A 16949-nucleotide genomic window follows, 5' to 3' on the forward strand; every position below is an offset into this window, starting at 1 on the left:
AGCAGAGCATGGAATTACAGACATAGGACTGTCACAAATTGCAAATACAGGATTCAAATGAAATGCAAATAGAGGATGCACAAGGAATTCAGACTTAAGAGGCCAAAGATAAACACAAATGGAAGGCAATCACATAAGGCACACACAAAATGTAGATACTACTAGCACTCATGGAATACACATGCTGTGCGTATCTGCAAACAGTGCAAGTAGCCATGCCTCTCACCTTGTCTGTGGTCATTCTTTTGCTATCACAGAAACTCTTCAGAAGCTCTGTAACTTTCCTGCAACGGTAAAACCATTCCAGTAAATAATTTAAAAAATATATGCCATATCATTAAGAAAACGAAAATATACTGCTCGGTTATGTTATTGGTGCAATCTTCAGTAGGTAAATCACCCCCAAAACTTTCTTCATAATCACACGAGCATTAAAATCAATGTCTTGGTACTGATAGGGTGGGAACTGCATGGTGCAGGTACATAGCACTCAGTCAGAACCATAATCTCCGCTGACCCCCCACACCCCCACCCCACCCCCCCAGCATAAATAAAGTACTGCCAAACTAAAACACCAGCCAACCATGTCACCTGAGCGAGCATCCAGGAAGTATCCTACAGTCTCAGCAATAAAAAGGAGAAGGGTTTAGGTGGCTTACAGGGATCAGTAATATTCCTGCAACCAGGATTATTTTGATAACAGGCGGAAATGGAAACTATGGTACACACAGAGATGCCACAGAATCTTGCAATGGCTCGCCTTCTAAAGATCATGCGTTGCTTCAAACTTGTAATAAGTGATGGCTCTTCTGAATAGGCGATGTCTTATATCAAATGAACAGATGGCAGTTCCACTTCTATGGGACAGACAGGGACATCCATTTATGGAAGCAGCACACATTTCTCATCCACAGAAAATGCATATGGAAGAGGAAATAGCTCCCCTTCTATGAAAGGCATGAAATCATAAATAATTTTTAATTGAAAGAGGCATGGACTCCCTCTAGGACGTCCTATCTTTTATCTATTTACAAAGTGCTGACATAGGTGAGACGAGGACATAGTTGTAAGGCATGTACCGTCTATCTGTGTTTCTATTGGTTAACACTGGATATTTCCCACGTCAATGCTGTACACGCTTCACACCAGGCACTATTCTCTCCATAGAAAGTGGAATTCCAAAATTAAGGAAACAGATCACACCGTTGGTAATAGATAGTGGTCGGTTACAGCACAGCATACTTATTCTTATAGCCAGATTTGCAAATGGATTAGGCATATCTGTGAATGTTAAATTGGAACTTTTACTGCTGAAGGTAAATGCCAAACTGCGAGACGATTAAAAATGAAATATCACTGTAGGAATATTTAAAAGATCTGGAATGTGAACGAATTTCTGCTTCCTTCTCGCCAACACTGGAGCTCTCGTTCTAAGATTCTTGTCAACATGTTCATCATACCTTATCAACCCACATATCCAAAACATTTCCAAGTTATTCATCTCCTCCAATCTGGATTTGTGAAGACCTTCTGGAAGGCACAGACCGACACACATCTAGACAGACACTCACTACTGTTCAAGAAAATTCAAGGCTTCCAAAACACTGCTGCAAGACTCTTCTCAAATAGAGATGCCACTTTACAGTGCTGATTCAAGTTGTCAAAGCCATAATTGCTCAGCTCCCAAAACCCAAACATACTTTGCAGTTCCCGGAGTGGTATCCTAATTAGGTGCTGACAGAAGAGGCATCGCCTTGGTGTGAGTGTGACAACAGGCTACCCTCTCCCACCGGAGAAACCATCATGGAAGGCCAAGGCATTATTGATATAAGCAGTGAATGAACACCAAATAGGCGGTAAATGTATATTTTTACATTTCTAGGCATGCAAATAGTGTGCGTCCATTCAGAAAAAATAGGAGTGGAACCAGGTAACTAGATTCCCAAGGCCCTGAAGAAAAGCCATTTTGGGGAATGGCTTGAAACACGTTGACCTTTAGGAAATCAGTCTCATAACCTACTTTTTTCATAAATTTCCCCCCCTATCTTTTTAACCATACAGACTGAAGGTAGAAATAAAATAGGATACACCTACTAGCCAGGGAATTTTAAATTACACCGCCACCCCCACATCCCCCTCAAAACACCCTCAGTTATCATTGTATAAGAAAACAGTGCTTCCACGTAATCTGTAGATCGCAGCACACCCGATCCGTAGCGGAACGGGATGGGCCCGATGATGAAGCATATCACCAAGGAGAAACCCTGGTGGGTGATGGTTTTACAAGAATTTTTTTGATCTTTAGTGGAGAGTTATTTTTGTTCATGGGAGAACTGGGTTCTTTTGTTTGAAATAAACCCGTAAAAATGAACCGGATGATCCCTCCCTATAATAAATCCTTCAATATTGGCAGCCAAAGATTTTCAGTACACAAAACAATTTACCAGACCCTATAGCCTCAATATCATAAAGATATAAATGTCAATGTATGTTTGAAATACAGTAGCTCTTCGAACACACGTTTGTCTTCATTTGCTCCATGTCTTATCCAGATACTCGATCTTATGCTACTGGCACTCTGAATCTATCCTCTGTTTCTCACTCATCCAATCACCCAGATTTATTACCCAGGCTCTAGACTCCATACTCCAGCCCCAGTGTCAATCCTATTTCAGGCTACTGTGTGGCAACTGTAGAGATCACTCAGAGATCAAACATCTCGATTTTTGATGACTCACTGTGGGTTAATCAAAGTCTCTCGAAGGGGAATACAATATCGTATAGGACAATAAGGGGAGACACTTGCCTCACTATGTTGATTATCTATTTATTACTTGGTTAAATGCTCAGTGTAAAATCAAAACAATTGCCAATACTGTGATCCTGAATATCTCTTATTCGTCACAGCACATTGGAATAAAACCAAACGTGGGTTCAAAGACTAGTAGTTCAGTCTGAATAAATCATTATTTTATTTTTTCATTTGAAATGCATTTGTCAATTATTTAATGAAACTTATACAAATTTTTGGATCCCTACGATCAAAGACATTATATACAAGAAACAATCACTAAAAATGTACATATTCCAAAATATTATCAAACATTCATTATTCCCAATCAATCCACACATTCCACATTCAACAGGTCACTCTCGCACTCATGAAAAACAATTATCTATTTACATTTAACATTCATATCTCAATGTGCATAACACCATAGACATGACTTTTCTGTATTTATATTATCAAACAAAAATGAAAAATTGTTGAGTTCTTATGGCGTAAAAACTAGCGGTCTACGCGTTTCGAACTCCAAGTGGGTTGGGAGTTCTCATAAGGACCTCATAACTGTGGAGAGAACAAAAGTGTCTATTATAGCTGCCCTTTGCTACTTATTCCTTAGACTGCATGAACCCCGAGCTCACACTTCTTAACTCCTACTGTGTAAAAGCTTCAACAATCAACCCGACGTGGGACACTGTAGCAGGGACAGACCAAAAATTCACCATTACTTAACTATAACCATACCAATTGTTCCAATTTGACAATCCATCATGACAACCACCCATATACTCACAATTTGGCCCAGGACGTGTGGAATATGGACATGAAGTTAGATCGCAGTGTCTCAATAACCTCTTTGGTGAAGAATAGCAGGTATTTCCTACATGTATGAAACAGAGGGGAAGCACTTATGAAAGCCAAGTCTAACTGGGGCGAAACAATCAGTTTATGCCCGCGGGTAAATGTACCTGTCTGGAAAAATAAACGTTGTGACTCGCCGTGCCTCTCAAAGGGTGAATCAATCCGACTTCCAGTGAGCCCTGTACTGATACAAAAAAGGAGGCGATGGTCCCGTGAGTGTCTCGACAACGTGGGGCATTAGTAGCACAATGCTTGTCGACCTAGTTAGCTAATTACTTACCTTACGAAGGTGTAACTCAATGTGCTTCTCTAGCCAGGGGGTGCATTCACGATTAACCAACTACTTCCGTGTGTGCGCCGGTAGTAGCTGGTTAATCGCGAATGCATCCCCTGGCTAGAGAAGCACGTTGAGTTACACCTTCGTAAGGTAAGTAATTAGCTAACTAGGTCGACAAGCATTGCGCTACTAATGCCCCACGTTGTCGAGACACTCACGGGACCATCGCCTCCTTTTTTGTATCAGTACAGGGCTCACTGGAAGTCGGATTGATTCACCCTTTGAGAGGCACGGCGAGTCACAACGTTTATTTTTCCAGACAGGTACATTTACCCGCGGGCATAAACTGATTGTTTCGCCCCAGTTAGACTTGGCTTTCATAAGTGCTTCCCCTCTGTTTCATACATGTAGGAAATACCTGCTATTCTTCACCAAAGAGGTTATTGAGACACTGCGATCTAACTTCATGTCCATATTCCACACGTCCTGGGCCAAATTGTGAGTATATGGGTGGTTGTCATGATGGATTGTCATATTGGAACAATTGGTATGGTTATAGTTAAGTAATGGTGAATTTTTGGTCTTTCCCTGCTACAGTGTCTCACGTCGGGTTGATTGTTGAAGCTTCTTCACAGTAGGAGGTAAGAAGTGTGAGCTCAGGGTTCATGCAGTCTAAGGAATAAGTAGCAAAGGGCAGCTATAATAGACTCTTTTGTTCTCTCCACAGTTATGATAATAATAATAATCTTTATTGCGTGATAAATTTAAATCTTTGCAATTACTCAATAATAACAGGAAAGAAGCAGGTGTATAACTGTAACAATTGTGCAAAGCAATTAAAAACACATTTAGAAAAGTTAAAAAAGGTGCCGTGCAGCTAGTACAGTACTGTGCATTAGTAGAAAAGGTCCTTCGCGATCAGTAGTGTCTTTAGTTATCAGAAGAAAATGGTCTTAGAATGCGAAAACAAATCACAATAATTCAAGTTTAGTTACTGGCCTCTAGGTTTAGGGCCGTGTTGACTATTTTCATGAAGCGCACTAGCCTGCAGGCTAGTTGAACGTCTTCTCCCTTGAAGCTCATCAGCAGAGCTTGTCTGCAAGTGCACACACGTCTTTGATTCCAGAGCTGTGTTAGTAGGTTTTTTCGGGCACTATCTAGAGCTTTACAGCTACACAGCAGGTGCAGGACGTCCTCCTTTGCGTTATCACAGAGCCTACACTTAGGATTACAGTCCAGTCGCATCCAAGGGGGGAGATGTACTTTGGATGGTATTACCCCCATCCTCAACCGTAAAAAGTCTTCCTTCGCCTTCCTTGAAAAGCCGGTGCTGAGATATGGCTGTGGTGAGGCGCTGGTGTAGCCTTGGATCACAGACCACCCATGGGACCTCTTGGTTAGTGCTGCTTTGTCCTCTTCCAACAAGATTGTTCTCACAGATTTGTTGACAAGGCGCTTGAAGCAATTGTGTGTACAACTCGAGACCCAAAGATCTTTTAGCACAAGGGAGTTAATGGCTGCTTGGAGGTACACCATTGCGGGGGAGAGCTTGTTTGTTTCCATCTCTTTCCAGAGATGAGCATTCAGGGAGTCTGTTTCAGCGTTCTTTACTTTGTGCCAGCATTTTATGTATGCGCCTTGACGTGCAATTTGCTGCTTATGTAGGCCAAACTCGAGCCTTAGCTGTGCTGGGGAGGTGTATGGAGGGAGCGTGAATAGTATTCGCAATGTTTTGCTGACCACGTTGTCGAAGATGATCTCATCCTTCCCTCTCATACATTCAATGCCATATGTTATCGACTGCAGCAATTTCGCACGAAATAAGTCTAGCAAGGGAGTTAAGCTTGGGCCCGTTATTTTGTTTTTGTTGCTTTTTAATGCAATGGCCAGTGAAATCCCTCTGTTCCTTATTGCTGTTTCTTGTCGCTTGAAGGAGCCGTTTGAATAAAAAATGATGCCCAAATACTTGTATTCTTGAACTATTTCCATTATGTTGTCCTGAAGAAACCATTGGAATACTTGCTTTTTTGATTTTTGATTTAGTGCCATCACCTTCGATTTTTCTGTGTTTACGCATAACCCGTTCTTTCCGGCAAATTTGCTTGTGGTGTTGATAAGGTGTTGCAGGCCTACTGGTGTTTGACTGATTAGTATCAAGTCGTCTGCTTATAGCAGGTTGGACAGCGTAAAACCCCCTAGCTTTGGGGCATGGTGGTTGCAGTTATCCAGATCTTTGGAGAGGTCGGACATAAAAAGGTTGAACAGGGTCGGTGCGAGAACGCACCCCTGTTTCAACCCTTTAGTAGTTGGTATTTCTTTGGACAGACGGTTGCCAGCCCCCAGTTTTACTTGGATCCAGGTATCTGTATGTAGTAACATCAGTAGTTTTAGCAATTTGGGGTCCACTCCCCACCTTGAGAGTTTTGCCCATAGTTTTCCTCTGTCAACGCTGTCAAATGCAGCTGAAAAATCGATGTAACACACATATAGTGGCTTTTTCTGTTTGATAGTGGTATCTGTCAGCAGGGAAAGGGCTAAGATGTTTGTCGTGGTCCCTAGATTTTTTTGAAATCCGGTCTGATTGATGGGGATCAATTTTTTGCGTGACGCCCATGCTGTTAGTTCTTCCAAGAGAAGCCCAGAGAAGTATTTAGCGTCTATATCTATAAGGGCTATGAGCCTATAATTCTTTGCCTCGTTCTTGTTGCCCTTTTTGTAGATTGGGGCAATTATTGAACCCCTCCAGGAGGATGGGTTTTGTTCGGTCCTCCAGGTTTCCACATAAAGGGGGAGCAATTGTTCGGCCCAGTAAGTTGGATCTTGCTTATAGAGGATGGGAGGAATTCCATTTGGGCCGGGAGCTCCCTCCTTCCGACCTTTCGCGATTCGACCCTTCAACTGGGCGGTTGAGCCTGGAAAGTTGGACTCTTCGACTAGAGGCTTTGGAGCCATCAGGTTCTCTTGGTAAAATTTAGGGCTTTGTTGATTTTTGTATTGGCCTTCGTCATTGAAGTGTTTAAACAGAAAATCTGCCCACGTGTCCTCAGTGATGTAGGAGTTCACGCCGTGGGCGTTCGGATTCTCTATTTTGTTGATAGTTTTCCAGAATCTTGCGCTGTTATTTTTTTAATCATACAGCAGTTTGGCCCAAGTTTGTTCAATGGACTCCTGCTTGATTCGCCACAGGATTTTGTTCTTTTGGCACTTTAATGATCTCAGTTTGGTCACTAGGTTGGTATCACTCCTAGCTTTACGCAGCTCGCGGAGTGTTCTGTTTATGGCCGTTTTTATTACCCTTAAATTGGAGGATAGAAGAGTCTGAGGTTGTATTTTTGAGTCGCTACTGGTACGGGTGGATGTTTTTTGGCCTGTCCGTACGTCATTTTCGAGAGAGAAGTTGGGCTTGGCATTCAAAAGGCCGAAGGTTTTCAAGAAGGACTCCCAGGCAGTAATGTTACCAACATTCAAATCTGCAACACTTTCCCAGCACAGCTTCGCTTCTTTTGCTAGTCGCTCCGGGTCAATGATATTGCACTTGATTCTTTTACATTTTGTTGTGGTCAATAGCTTTGGGCCATTGGTGGGAAATGTTAGAGCTGTCCCTTGTGCCCTCAGTGTCAGTTCTTGCGGGAGATGGTCGCTGCAGTCGAGTGTGCCTATTTTAAAGGCTTGAACTAATGTGAACATTGAAAAAGATAGGAAGGTGTAGTCGATCGCCGAGCTGGCGGAAGTGTTGTGAAAAGTTGCCGCTTGTGGTCTGTCCCCCGGCGATCGGCCGTTTATCGAAATCAGGCCCATGTTTGATAAGTCTTCCATTAATCTTTTTGATAGGTTTGTCAAACTGCCCCATGAACACACTTCCAGTGTGGGGATCCCCCTGGTCAGCAGATGGTCTTCCATTGGCGGATTCTTACCGGGTGACTTCGAAAGGAACATATTAAAGTGTCCTGAGACAATAAGGTTCGAGTTTTCCGCTTCTGTTATTAATTTAGTCAATTCTGTCACCAGGTGTTTAGCCCCACTTTTTTTGCCTTTTGGGTGCAGCTAGATGTTAACCAGGGTTAGTTCCTGCCTAATGGTTCCCGATATTTTTATTTCCAACTGGACTGCAATGATCCCGTTTTCAATCCCCGAAGTGTTTTTATTGAGAAGTTCTTTTGCATTATTTATTGTTTGTATCGAGGTGAATATCATTAAGCCACCTTTCTCGTGGCCAAATTTTGAAATTCTCCTTGCTGGGAGGTGAAATGTTTTATAGCCTTGAAGATGAAATGGTTCTGCTAACCAGGTTTCCTGTAACAAAATTAGATCATACTGCTGGAAGTATGACAGTAGATCTTTATGTCGCGTTTTTGATCCTAATCCGTTTATGTTCCAGGAACACAGTTTTAGTAACGTGTTTGGGATACCACTATTTCTCTCGTCAAATTGTCATTGGCCGGACGGTCTGATGTTGATTGTTTTTGCAATCAAGTCCCATTCTTGATACGGGATCCTGTTTTTTTCCCGGAGGAGGTGCTCCGGTCTTTCGTTCAGCTGAGCTTCCGCGTGCTCCTCTCAATATAGATTTTTTGAGTATGTCTCGCTGGCGTTTGCTCGTGGTTGAATTAACCTTTTCTTGGAGATTGCGGAGTAGTGGAACCGGATATCCCGGGTTGAGGTATGGTTTAATTAGAATCCCCCATACTTTTAGTTGGTTTTCTTCCTTTAGGATTTTCTTCCCCAGTTCTCCTGTGTTCCAGATTGTTTTTATTTCCTGCTCAGATAGATGTTTGATAGTGGTAAATTCAACAGTTTCCAAGTTTTGGGTAGCAAGCGTGCTTAAGGATGCAATCGAGTTCAACACTCGAAGGATGTTGCTTCGGTTTAGAATATCCTCACGGCCTTTAGATCTATAGTCAGGAATGAAGAGTATTGTTTTATACTCCTCGTCGGTGATAGCCTTCTGTAGTTGTTCATGGTTTATTGCACCTTCCATACTTTGATGTCTATCATAGGCTTGTGAACCCTGCTCTCCCTGGGCTTGTAAACCCTGAGCTCTCTCAGTTGATGGGCCCAAATCAGCTGTTAAATCGCAGGGATCATATTTGTTGTTCTCCGGCGATGGTCCAGTTTTTATCATGAGGGCTATGTTTTTGACTGGTCCGGAGACTTGTGCTCTCCGGATCAGTGATTCCGTGTCAAACTTTATATTGGGTTCTTTTTTACTGACTGTTGAAAAGATACAGGTAGCAGGATTCCAGGGGTTAGTGCCTCCAATTGGTTGGACGACCAAATTGTGAGCTGATAGTGGACCCACCATCTGGGGAAGTAAGGGGAATTTTGCACTTTTATTCGTCGCCCCCGAGTCATCGCATTTTCGACCTTCTTAATCTGACCCCTTTATGGTCTGTGCTTCTGTATACTTGCTCTTTGGAGAGGTTGCCTCTGGACCTATGAGAGCGGGAGCGGGCAGGGTATTCTCCCCAGCCCTGGGGCTTATATCGTCCTTCATGCTTCCTTGATCCTCCTCTAGTTCTGTCAAAGATTGGTTTACTTCTAGGAAATAGGTTTTAATGGAGCCTATCTTGTTTCTCCCTTTTCTCTTCATTTTCCTTCTTTGTTTAGCCGTCAGTTGTCTGTCACCCGGTTGATCCTTGCTTTCGACGATTGTTGGTGGTTCTCTAGTCTTGACCTGCTGGTGTTCTTCATGTCAATGGGCGGGTGGGCATCCTGCTTGTTGAAGTCTCAGTTCATTCGAGTCCTTGGGTTGGCCATTTGATTTATTTAGGACCATACTTGAGTTGAGAGTGGTCACGACCTCTGTTTTTTTCCTTGCTTCAAAGTCTGGATTTTTTCTCTCGTCGCTTGCTGTTACCCACGCTTCTCTTTGTAAGTTGTTTACGGACTTGAAGTCTGTTAAAAGTTCACTCATTACGTCTGGTAAGGTAGATAGTTTATAGATAATAGAATAACATGTGTAGCTAGGTGGACTGATTGTGGTTTGTGATTGAACTCTTTTGATCAGCTCATTCAAATCTAATAACTTAGTGTCAATATTAATGACATGAGTGGTTAAGCGGGAGAGCAGGTTTAGTTGGATGTCCATTTTGTCCGAATGGTATTCCATTGCTTTTGTCACGAGATTCATGGTATTTAGAAGTGACGCCCAGAGACCGCTCTCTTCTGTCTTTTGAACCTTTGGTAAGTAATCGGGATTGCTTTCTATGTTTTGAGGCGGTATAGCCCCTTTTCCCTGAGAGTATGTATCCACCATTTTCTCCCATTCTTCAGTTGTCAGGGAGAATGAGTTGGTTCCAAGTGCCCCCGGCGACCGAGCCTGCGGTTTGTTGACGGCATTGTTCTCGGGAGAAACAATTTTGGTTTGTTGCCAATTTACATTTGTATTTGCAATTAAAGTTTGCTCTGTGTATTGATGGTGGGTCCAGCCCCCCCCATTTTCTTGCTCACTGGTTGTGTTGACGCTCTCTTGTCTATTTGATAGGGGATGGCGTGTTGAGGTTGGCTTGTTTGTAGCTGCTGGACCCAAGTGCAGGATTGGGATTGAGTCTGAGAGCCTAGCTTGAGTTAGGGTATTTGGTTTCAAAACATCGCTGGTTGCACTAGTTAGTGAGGCCTGCTCAGTCCGGCTTGTGCCACGGAGGCTGTGTCGAGGTGAGGTAATTTGCTCCAGGGCTTGCTCAAAGGGCACCAACTCCGATTTTTTGACTGGTGTGGAGTGGTGTGATTGATTTTGTGGTGAAAGTTGTTTTAAGTGCTCATAGAGAGATATCTCTTTGCCTTGGGCGTCGTGCTCGCCAGCTCCAAGGCCTCTTTTTGCACTCACATCCCTGTCAGCCTCTGATGAATTGATTTGCCGCGTGGGTTTTGCTCCGTCATTCTCCGTGCATTCGACGATGTTTGCTGCTGCAGTTGGTTTAAACGTAGAGTCCTGGTGGGACTGTGCTGGGCTTTCATTGTCCAGGTGAGTTGCCAATGTCGATACCGATGTAGAGTTTTTTCCTAGTTCTATGCCATCATGTTTTGTCAAGACAATTATCTCCGGGTGCAGAGGGGAAGGAAGGCCCTTCTGCGTGGTGCTCTTGTGGTTTAGCACTGCCCCAGCGTCTTTTACAAAGGCAAATTTGGAGTAGATTTTCGGTTGGAAGAAAGGTTTTTTTGTTTTTTGTATGATGTGAGTTAGTGGGTCAGTCTGATCTGGCACCGGACCCTCTACTTCGGTGTCCCTGGCCAAAGTGACTAGGATATCATCCACAGTTATGAGGTCCTGATGAAAACTCCAAACCCACTTGGAGTTCGAAACGCGTAGACCGCTAGTTTTTACGCCATAAGAACTCAGAACAATTTTTCATTTTTGTTTGATAATATAAATACATAAAAGTCTTGTCTATGGTGTTATGCACATTGAGATATGAATGTTAAATGTAAATAGATAATTGTTTTTCATGAGTGTGAGAGTGACCTGTTGAATGTGGAATGTGTGGATTGATTGGGAATAATGAATGTTTGATAATATTTTGGAATATGTACATTTTTAGTGATTGTTTCTTGTATATAATGTCTTTGATCGTAGGGATCCCAAAATTTGTATAAGTTTCATTAAATAATTGACAAATGCATTTCAAGTGAAAAAATTAAATTATGATTTATTCAGACTGAACTACTCGTCTTTGAACCCACGTTTGGTTTCATTCCAATGTGCTGTGACGAATAAGAGATATTCAGGATAACAGTATTGGCAATTGTTTTGTTTATTACTAGGTCAGTGGCTTGGCCTTACTGTTGGGAGTCCATAACCAGTTTTGCTTTCTCAGTGTAAAATCAAGGCATGTCAGAAGAACGTTGACACTGTATTTTGGAAGCATTATTATCTGCGCACACTTATATATATATATATATATATATATATAGTGTGGGGCAGTTCTGACAGGTGTAGAAAAGTTTAGTACAGCAATATGTTTTCTTTCAGTCAAAGACAAACAAACCTCTGCAGCACATCACGGTGATTTTTGACTTGGTGCACGAGGAAGGAGAAGGGATGTAGTAGCAGCAATTTGTGTGCTTGTGAGTGTTACAGACAGATTGGAGGAATTGCACATATGTTAGAGTGGTACAAGAGATTGTGAGATTTGATGAAGTTCTACTAGAAGCTGAAATAAATATGTGAGTTGTCTTCATGCTGTACTCACTTGGAGACATCTGCAATGTGCATGTGGCGCAGCTGAACCCACAGGTCGTCATCTTCATCTAGAAGCACCTGCTTCTCCCGGTTGTCACTAATGCCTGTCGTGTCATACCTGTGAAAGGAAATGAAGGTCAGGCACAGCATCAAGCATAACCAATGATCAGTGGCGCTGTGACTAGGTCAGTCTTGAACGTTCAGCCAAGATACAAGGAGTAGGAGAGGACATGGGAGAAAACAACAATGACTCTGCTACAGATTAAAATCCTAGATACTCATTTTCGGGTGGTGATAGTGTTACTTATTCCCCTCCATATCCGTGTTGTCCCTATTGCTGATTACTCTCGTCCCCAAGGGCAATAAGGAAAAAAAGCAATATGACACGGCCAGCACTAGCCGCTTCATAGCATTTTTTTACTGTCCCGTTCCCTTCCACCCGCCCTACCGTTGTCCACCCCCACCCGACTGGAAGTCAATAGCTCTCCCATAGGCAAGAGCTATTGACTTTCGTGAATGCTTTTCTTTTTTTAAGTGTACTAAAAATTGAGAACAAGCAGGTAAAGTCTTTAACTGGACAAACAGATATAACTTTCGGGTGTGCAATATTGCTAAACCTAGCAACCACTAACTGCGTGATCTTATTTTAAAACTTAGCAAACATCCTGAACTTATGAACCTTACCTAGCTTAAAAAAAATAGCTGAACAATTAATAAAAGCAGGTGTTGTACAAGAAAAACTCCACGACAAATGTTTTTGAACACATAGAAGTTTCTCACACAAATTTCTTCTTTTTTTTTTTAATGATAATTTTGGCAGAGGGCAAAATTGATCACAAAAATTGCGACCTCACAATGTGAAAAATCTGTGAGCTCTGCACAACTTCGATAGAAGTAAAGAACTACCCATTAGGACCTGAATTAATGAAGCAAACAATGATAGCACAAACTTTAGTGCAAGACAAAATTAAGCTCTGTGTACCAAAAAACAAGCAATTTAGGTAAGAAAGAGAAACCCTTAATAATAAGGATCTTAAGGCTGGAACAAAGGCGTAGGATTCTACTGATGCACATCAACAAATCCATCAATGACTGGGAGAGACTGCCAATAACCTGTATTATGAGACAAGATGATATATATATATATATATATATATATATATATATATATCCAAGCTACGAACATCCCAGGATCCTTAGTCCATAAAGAAAGTAGCACACGCAGGGGGTAGTTCCACAAAAAGATTTATTACGGGAACTGACAGCAACGACGCGTTTCGCCTTAGGGCTTTTTCAAATTGTGCAGAGAGCCGAGGCGCACGTCTGCACAATTTGAAAAAGCCCTAAGGCGAAACGCGTCGTTGCTGTCAGTTCCCGTAATAAATCTTTTTGTGGAACTACCCCCTGCGTGTGCTACTTTCTTTATGGACTAAGGATCCTGGGATGTTCGTAGCTTGGAATAATTAAACGGGTACACCCCCGTTGTGTGTGCACCCGCTCACGTGTGCAGCTGGCTGGTGTTTGGAAGCTGTTTATATATATATCCCTCTCTGCAGGGTAACCCCATACCTTTTGCCTTTAACCTCCACTTTTTTTTCTGAATTCGTTTTGTTGGCCTTAGGACTCTGCACTTTATTACTGTTAACCAGGCAGTGCTGAAGTGCTTGTGCTCACCCCTCTAAACATAGTTTGATCAACATATACCTAATTGGCATATTTAATTTACTTGTAGGTCCCTTGTAGAGTGGTATACCTTATACCCAAGCGCTGTAAATTAAATGCTACCAGTGGGCCTGTAGCACTTATTATGCCACCCACCTAAGTAGAATTCTAAAACTTGTCCGTGGCATGCCATTGCAGCCCGAATGTAGTGTCACACTGCAATGTCAACTTGGCATTTAAAACCCCTTGCCAAGCCTTGAACTCCTATTTTATTACATATAGCTCACCCCTAAGGTGGGCCCTAGGTGGCCCATAATTTATAGGTAGGACACGCACTTGTAAGTTTCACATGTGCTGGTAGTGAAAAACTCCCAAATTTGTTTTTCACTACCGTGAGTCCTACCACTTCCTAAGGATAACATTGTGGATTCCTTAATACATTTACTTAGCTGCAACTCCTATTTTAGAGGAGGTAATATATCATGTTTGGTACTAGGAAATTGTAATGATAAACCCTCTTTAAAGGTAAAGTCAGTTTTTTCATTACAATTTTGGAAATATCACTTTTAGAAAGTAGGCATTTTCGTGCCATTAGCCCTTTGTGCCTGCAGCCTGTCTTGGGTCACATGACTGGGTGTAGCTGACATCTAGGCTATGTGAATTCCTCCCAGACAGTCACACAATAGTGGGATTAGCTTTGACTCAATGGGCCATTACTGACAGGATCAGGTGAGCAGACAGAGCTGAGCATAGCCCCACTTGCACCTGAATAGGCTGTGTCCGGTCTCCTCACAATAGGCAGGGCAGGGGAAGCAGGAAACTCTGTGCACTACAAGTAACCTTTCTAGAACCTTCTCACACCTTCTAGAAGCAAGGCACCCAGGTATACAAATAGGACCTTCAGACCCACTCTTTAGTTAAATAATCCCACCGAAGGATTCCAAGAGGACTGTCTGCTACTGTGACCTGCTGTGCACTCTTCCAGACTGCTGCTGCACCTTGAAGGGCTGCTCTGCTGCCTGGAGCCTGTCTTGAACCTCGAGAGGCCAGCCCTGCTGCTGAGCCCTACATCACTGCCTGCACCCAGGACTGATAGAAGTGGCTAGCTTGCTGTTCTCCTGTTTTGAGCCAGAGGGACATAACAGGCTCCCACTATCTTAAACCCGCACCTGGACCCAGCCTGAGTGAGTACTGAACCCCTAAGAGATCTTCAGCTACTCTTGGACCCTTGGTTGTGGTGGTAAAGGTGCCCAGATTGCTATTTTCCAAAACTGAGGACTTGGACAAAATGTGGCCTGAAGGTGCTTTGGGAACCAGGAGGAGACTGGGACCAACCTGCTCGCCTATCCACCCGAAGTGCTTTGCTGGTCGGATTGACTGAACTGCTTCTCTGCAGCAGCAAATCCATTTCATAAGTCCTTTGCCAAAGGGGTATCCGACCGTGTGGAACTGTCTTCGGCTACAGTCTTCTGCTTCATCACGGTGGAGGTTTTCGACAGCGAAGTGCGAAGATAAACATCTTCACTGCGTTTTAGCTCTACAGCCATTCTACAATGACATTCCCTCCTCAGACAATCTTGCAGCCTTGCACCGCCTAACTTCTACCTTTTCAGATACTTTTTGTTCAAAATGTTTTTAAGTCCGAAGGCAAGTGCTGACTGGCCCAATTCACTTCTTGTACCCGCACCTTGCTCCATCACGGTTGGCCTTAACTTTGGAGTTCGACTTGGTCTAGCGCAACCAGATGTATGTGGCTGGCGCTTTGGTCCTTTAGGTGCTAGATTTCATGTATACTTTACAAATTCATAACTCCGGTTCTACGGACTACATTTTTGTCGTATTGGTGTCAAATAATTTATTACATTTTACTCTATTTTTCTAAATTGTTTTGGGATTGGTCTTGTGTTGTTTTTTGATGTTATTACTGTTTGGATGCTGCATAAATATTTTACATATTGCCTTCAAGTTAAGTCTGACTGCTTATAGTGCCAACCTACCCAGGATTAGGCACAAGTTCATTTAGTGAATGTTTGTGGTTCACCCTGCGAGGGAATGAGATTGTTGATTGACTGGGGTGTGAGCCTTGGTCAAGCAACAAACTAAATAAATAAAAAAATAAAGTAAAAAAAATAAAGATTTTCACTGAAATAAACAAAACGATAAGGCGACGTTATGGTTAGGTGAAAATTTCAGTGACATTTTAATGTAAAAAAAAAACCACCAAAATTCACCAGTTAGAGTTATCTCTAGTGTAGGAAAGTGGGTTCCCAGGGTCTGTGTTCTTTCCCCAAAATTGTACCTTGTACACCCAATTGGCACTCTCTAGCCACTGGTCAGTCCCTGGTAAATGGTACCACAGGTTCCCAGGGCACTGTGACCAGGGAAGGCCTCTAAGGGCTGCAGCACTAACTGTGCCACCCTAGAGGCCCTGTACACACACACACACACACACACACACACACACACACACACACACACACACACACTTACTAACACGCATACACACACACACATACATACATACTCCTTTTGCAGGCTGCGATGTTTTGGTGCAGAACAAAGTGAAGAGTCAACATGGCACACATCCCTGTGTGCCATGCCTACAACCCATTGCCCTGGCATAGATCAGTCACCCCTCTAGCTGGGTGCCCTATACCAGTGGTGAGGGTACAGGCGCATGAGCCCTGTACCCCTACAGTGTCTAAGTCCATTCTTAGACAGTGTAAGTGCAGTGCTGCCATTAGAAGTACATGGTGCTGGGAGCTTGTCATTACGACCTCCACAGCACCTTAATTGCTAAACTGAAAAGTTTGGTATCAAACTTCTCAGCACATTAAACCCACACTGATGCCAGTGTAGGATTTAATGAAAAATGCACACTGACCAGCCTCTGGTGGGTGCCCTGAATGGTACACACCAGCCTGCCATCACAAGAGATGTTTCTGGACCCCTAAGCTAGGAGCCTTCGCTCTCTGAGCCCAGAAACAAAGCTTTTCCTGGGCGGAGGTGTTCACACCTCCCCAAGGCCAGGAAGAGTCATCTGAGGCAGGGGAGCTTCAAAGGCCTGGCAGCCTTTGTAATGCGACCCCAACCTCTCCTGCTATCTGGAGCAGGCCCCCTTCCCGTCACTTCTCCTTTTCGGTGGGAAGACAGGCGGGAAAAACAAGCCAGCCCAGATGGTGTGC

The 16949-nt window shown here is 43.1% G+C and overlaps 1 protein-coding gene across 1 annotated transcript in view; it reads right to left on the reverse strand.

Annotated features, from left to right (window-relative positions):
• The window catches only part of STXBP2 (syntaxin binding protein 2), a 326348-nt gene that overhangs the window by 83447 nt on the left and 225952 nt on the right, over positions 1-16949 (reverse strand). Inside the window, exons 10-11 of the mRNA XM_078682512.1 lie at positions 12113-12220; positions 227-284 (exon numbers count right to left, since the gene is read on the reverse strand). Coding sequence (XP_078538638.1) covers positions 227-284; positions 12113-12220 — 166 coding nt within the window. The remainder of the gene's footprint in view (positions 1-226; positions 285-12112; positions 12221-16949) is intronic.

The sequence above is a fragment of the Lissotriton helveticus genome, chromosome 1_1, assembly GCF_964261635.1.
Source record: "Lissotriton helveticus chromosome 1_1, aLisHel1.1, whole genome shotgun sequence".
NCBI lineage: Eukaryota > Metazoa > Chordata > Amphibia > Caudata > Salamandridae > Lissotriton > Lissotriton helveticus.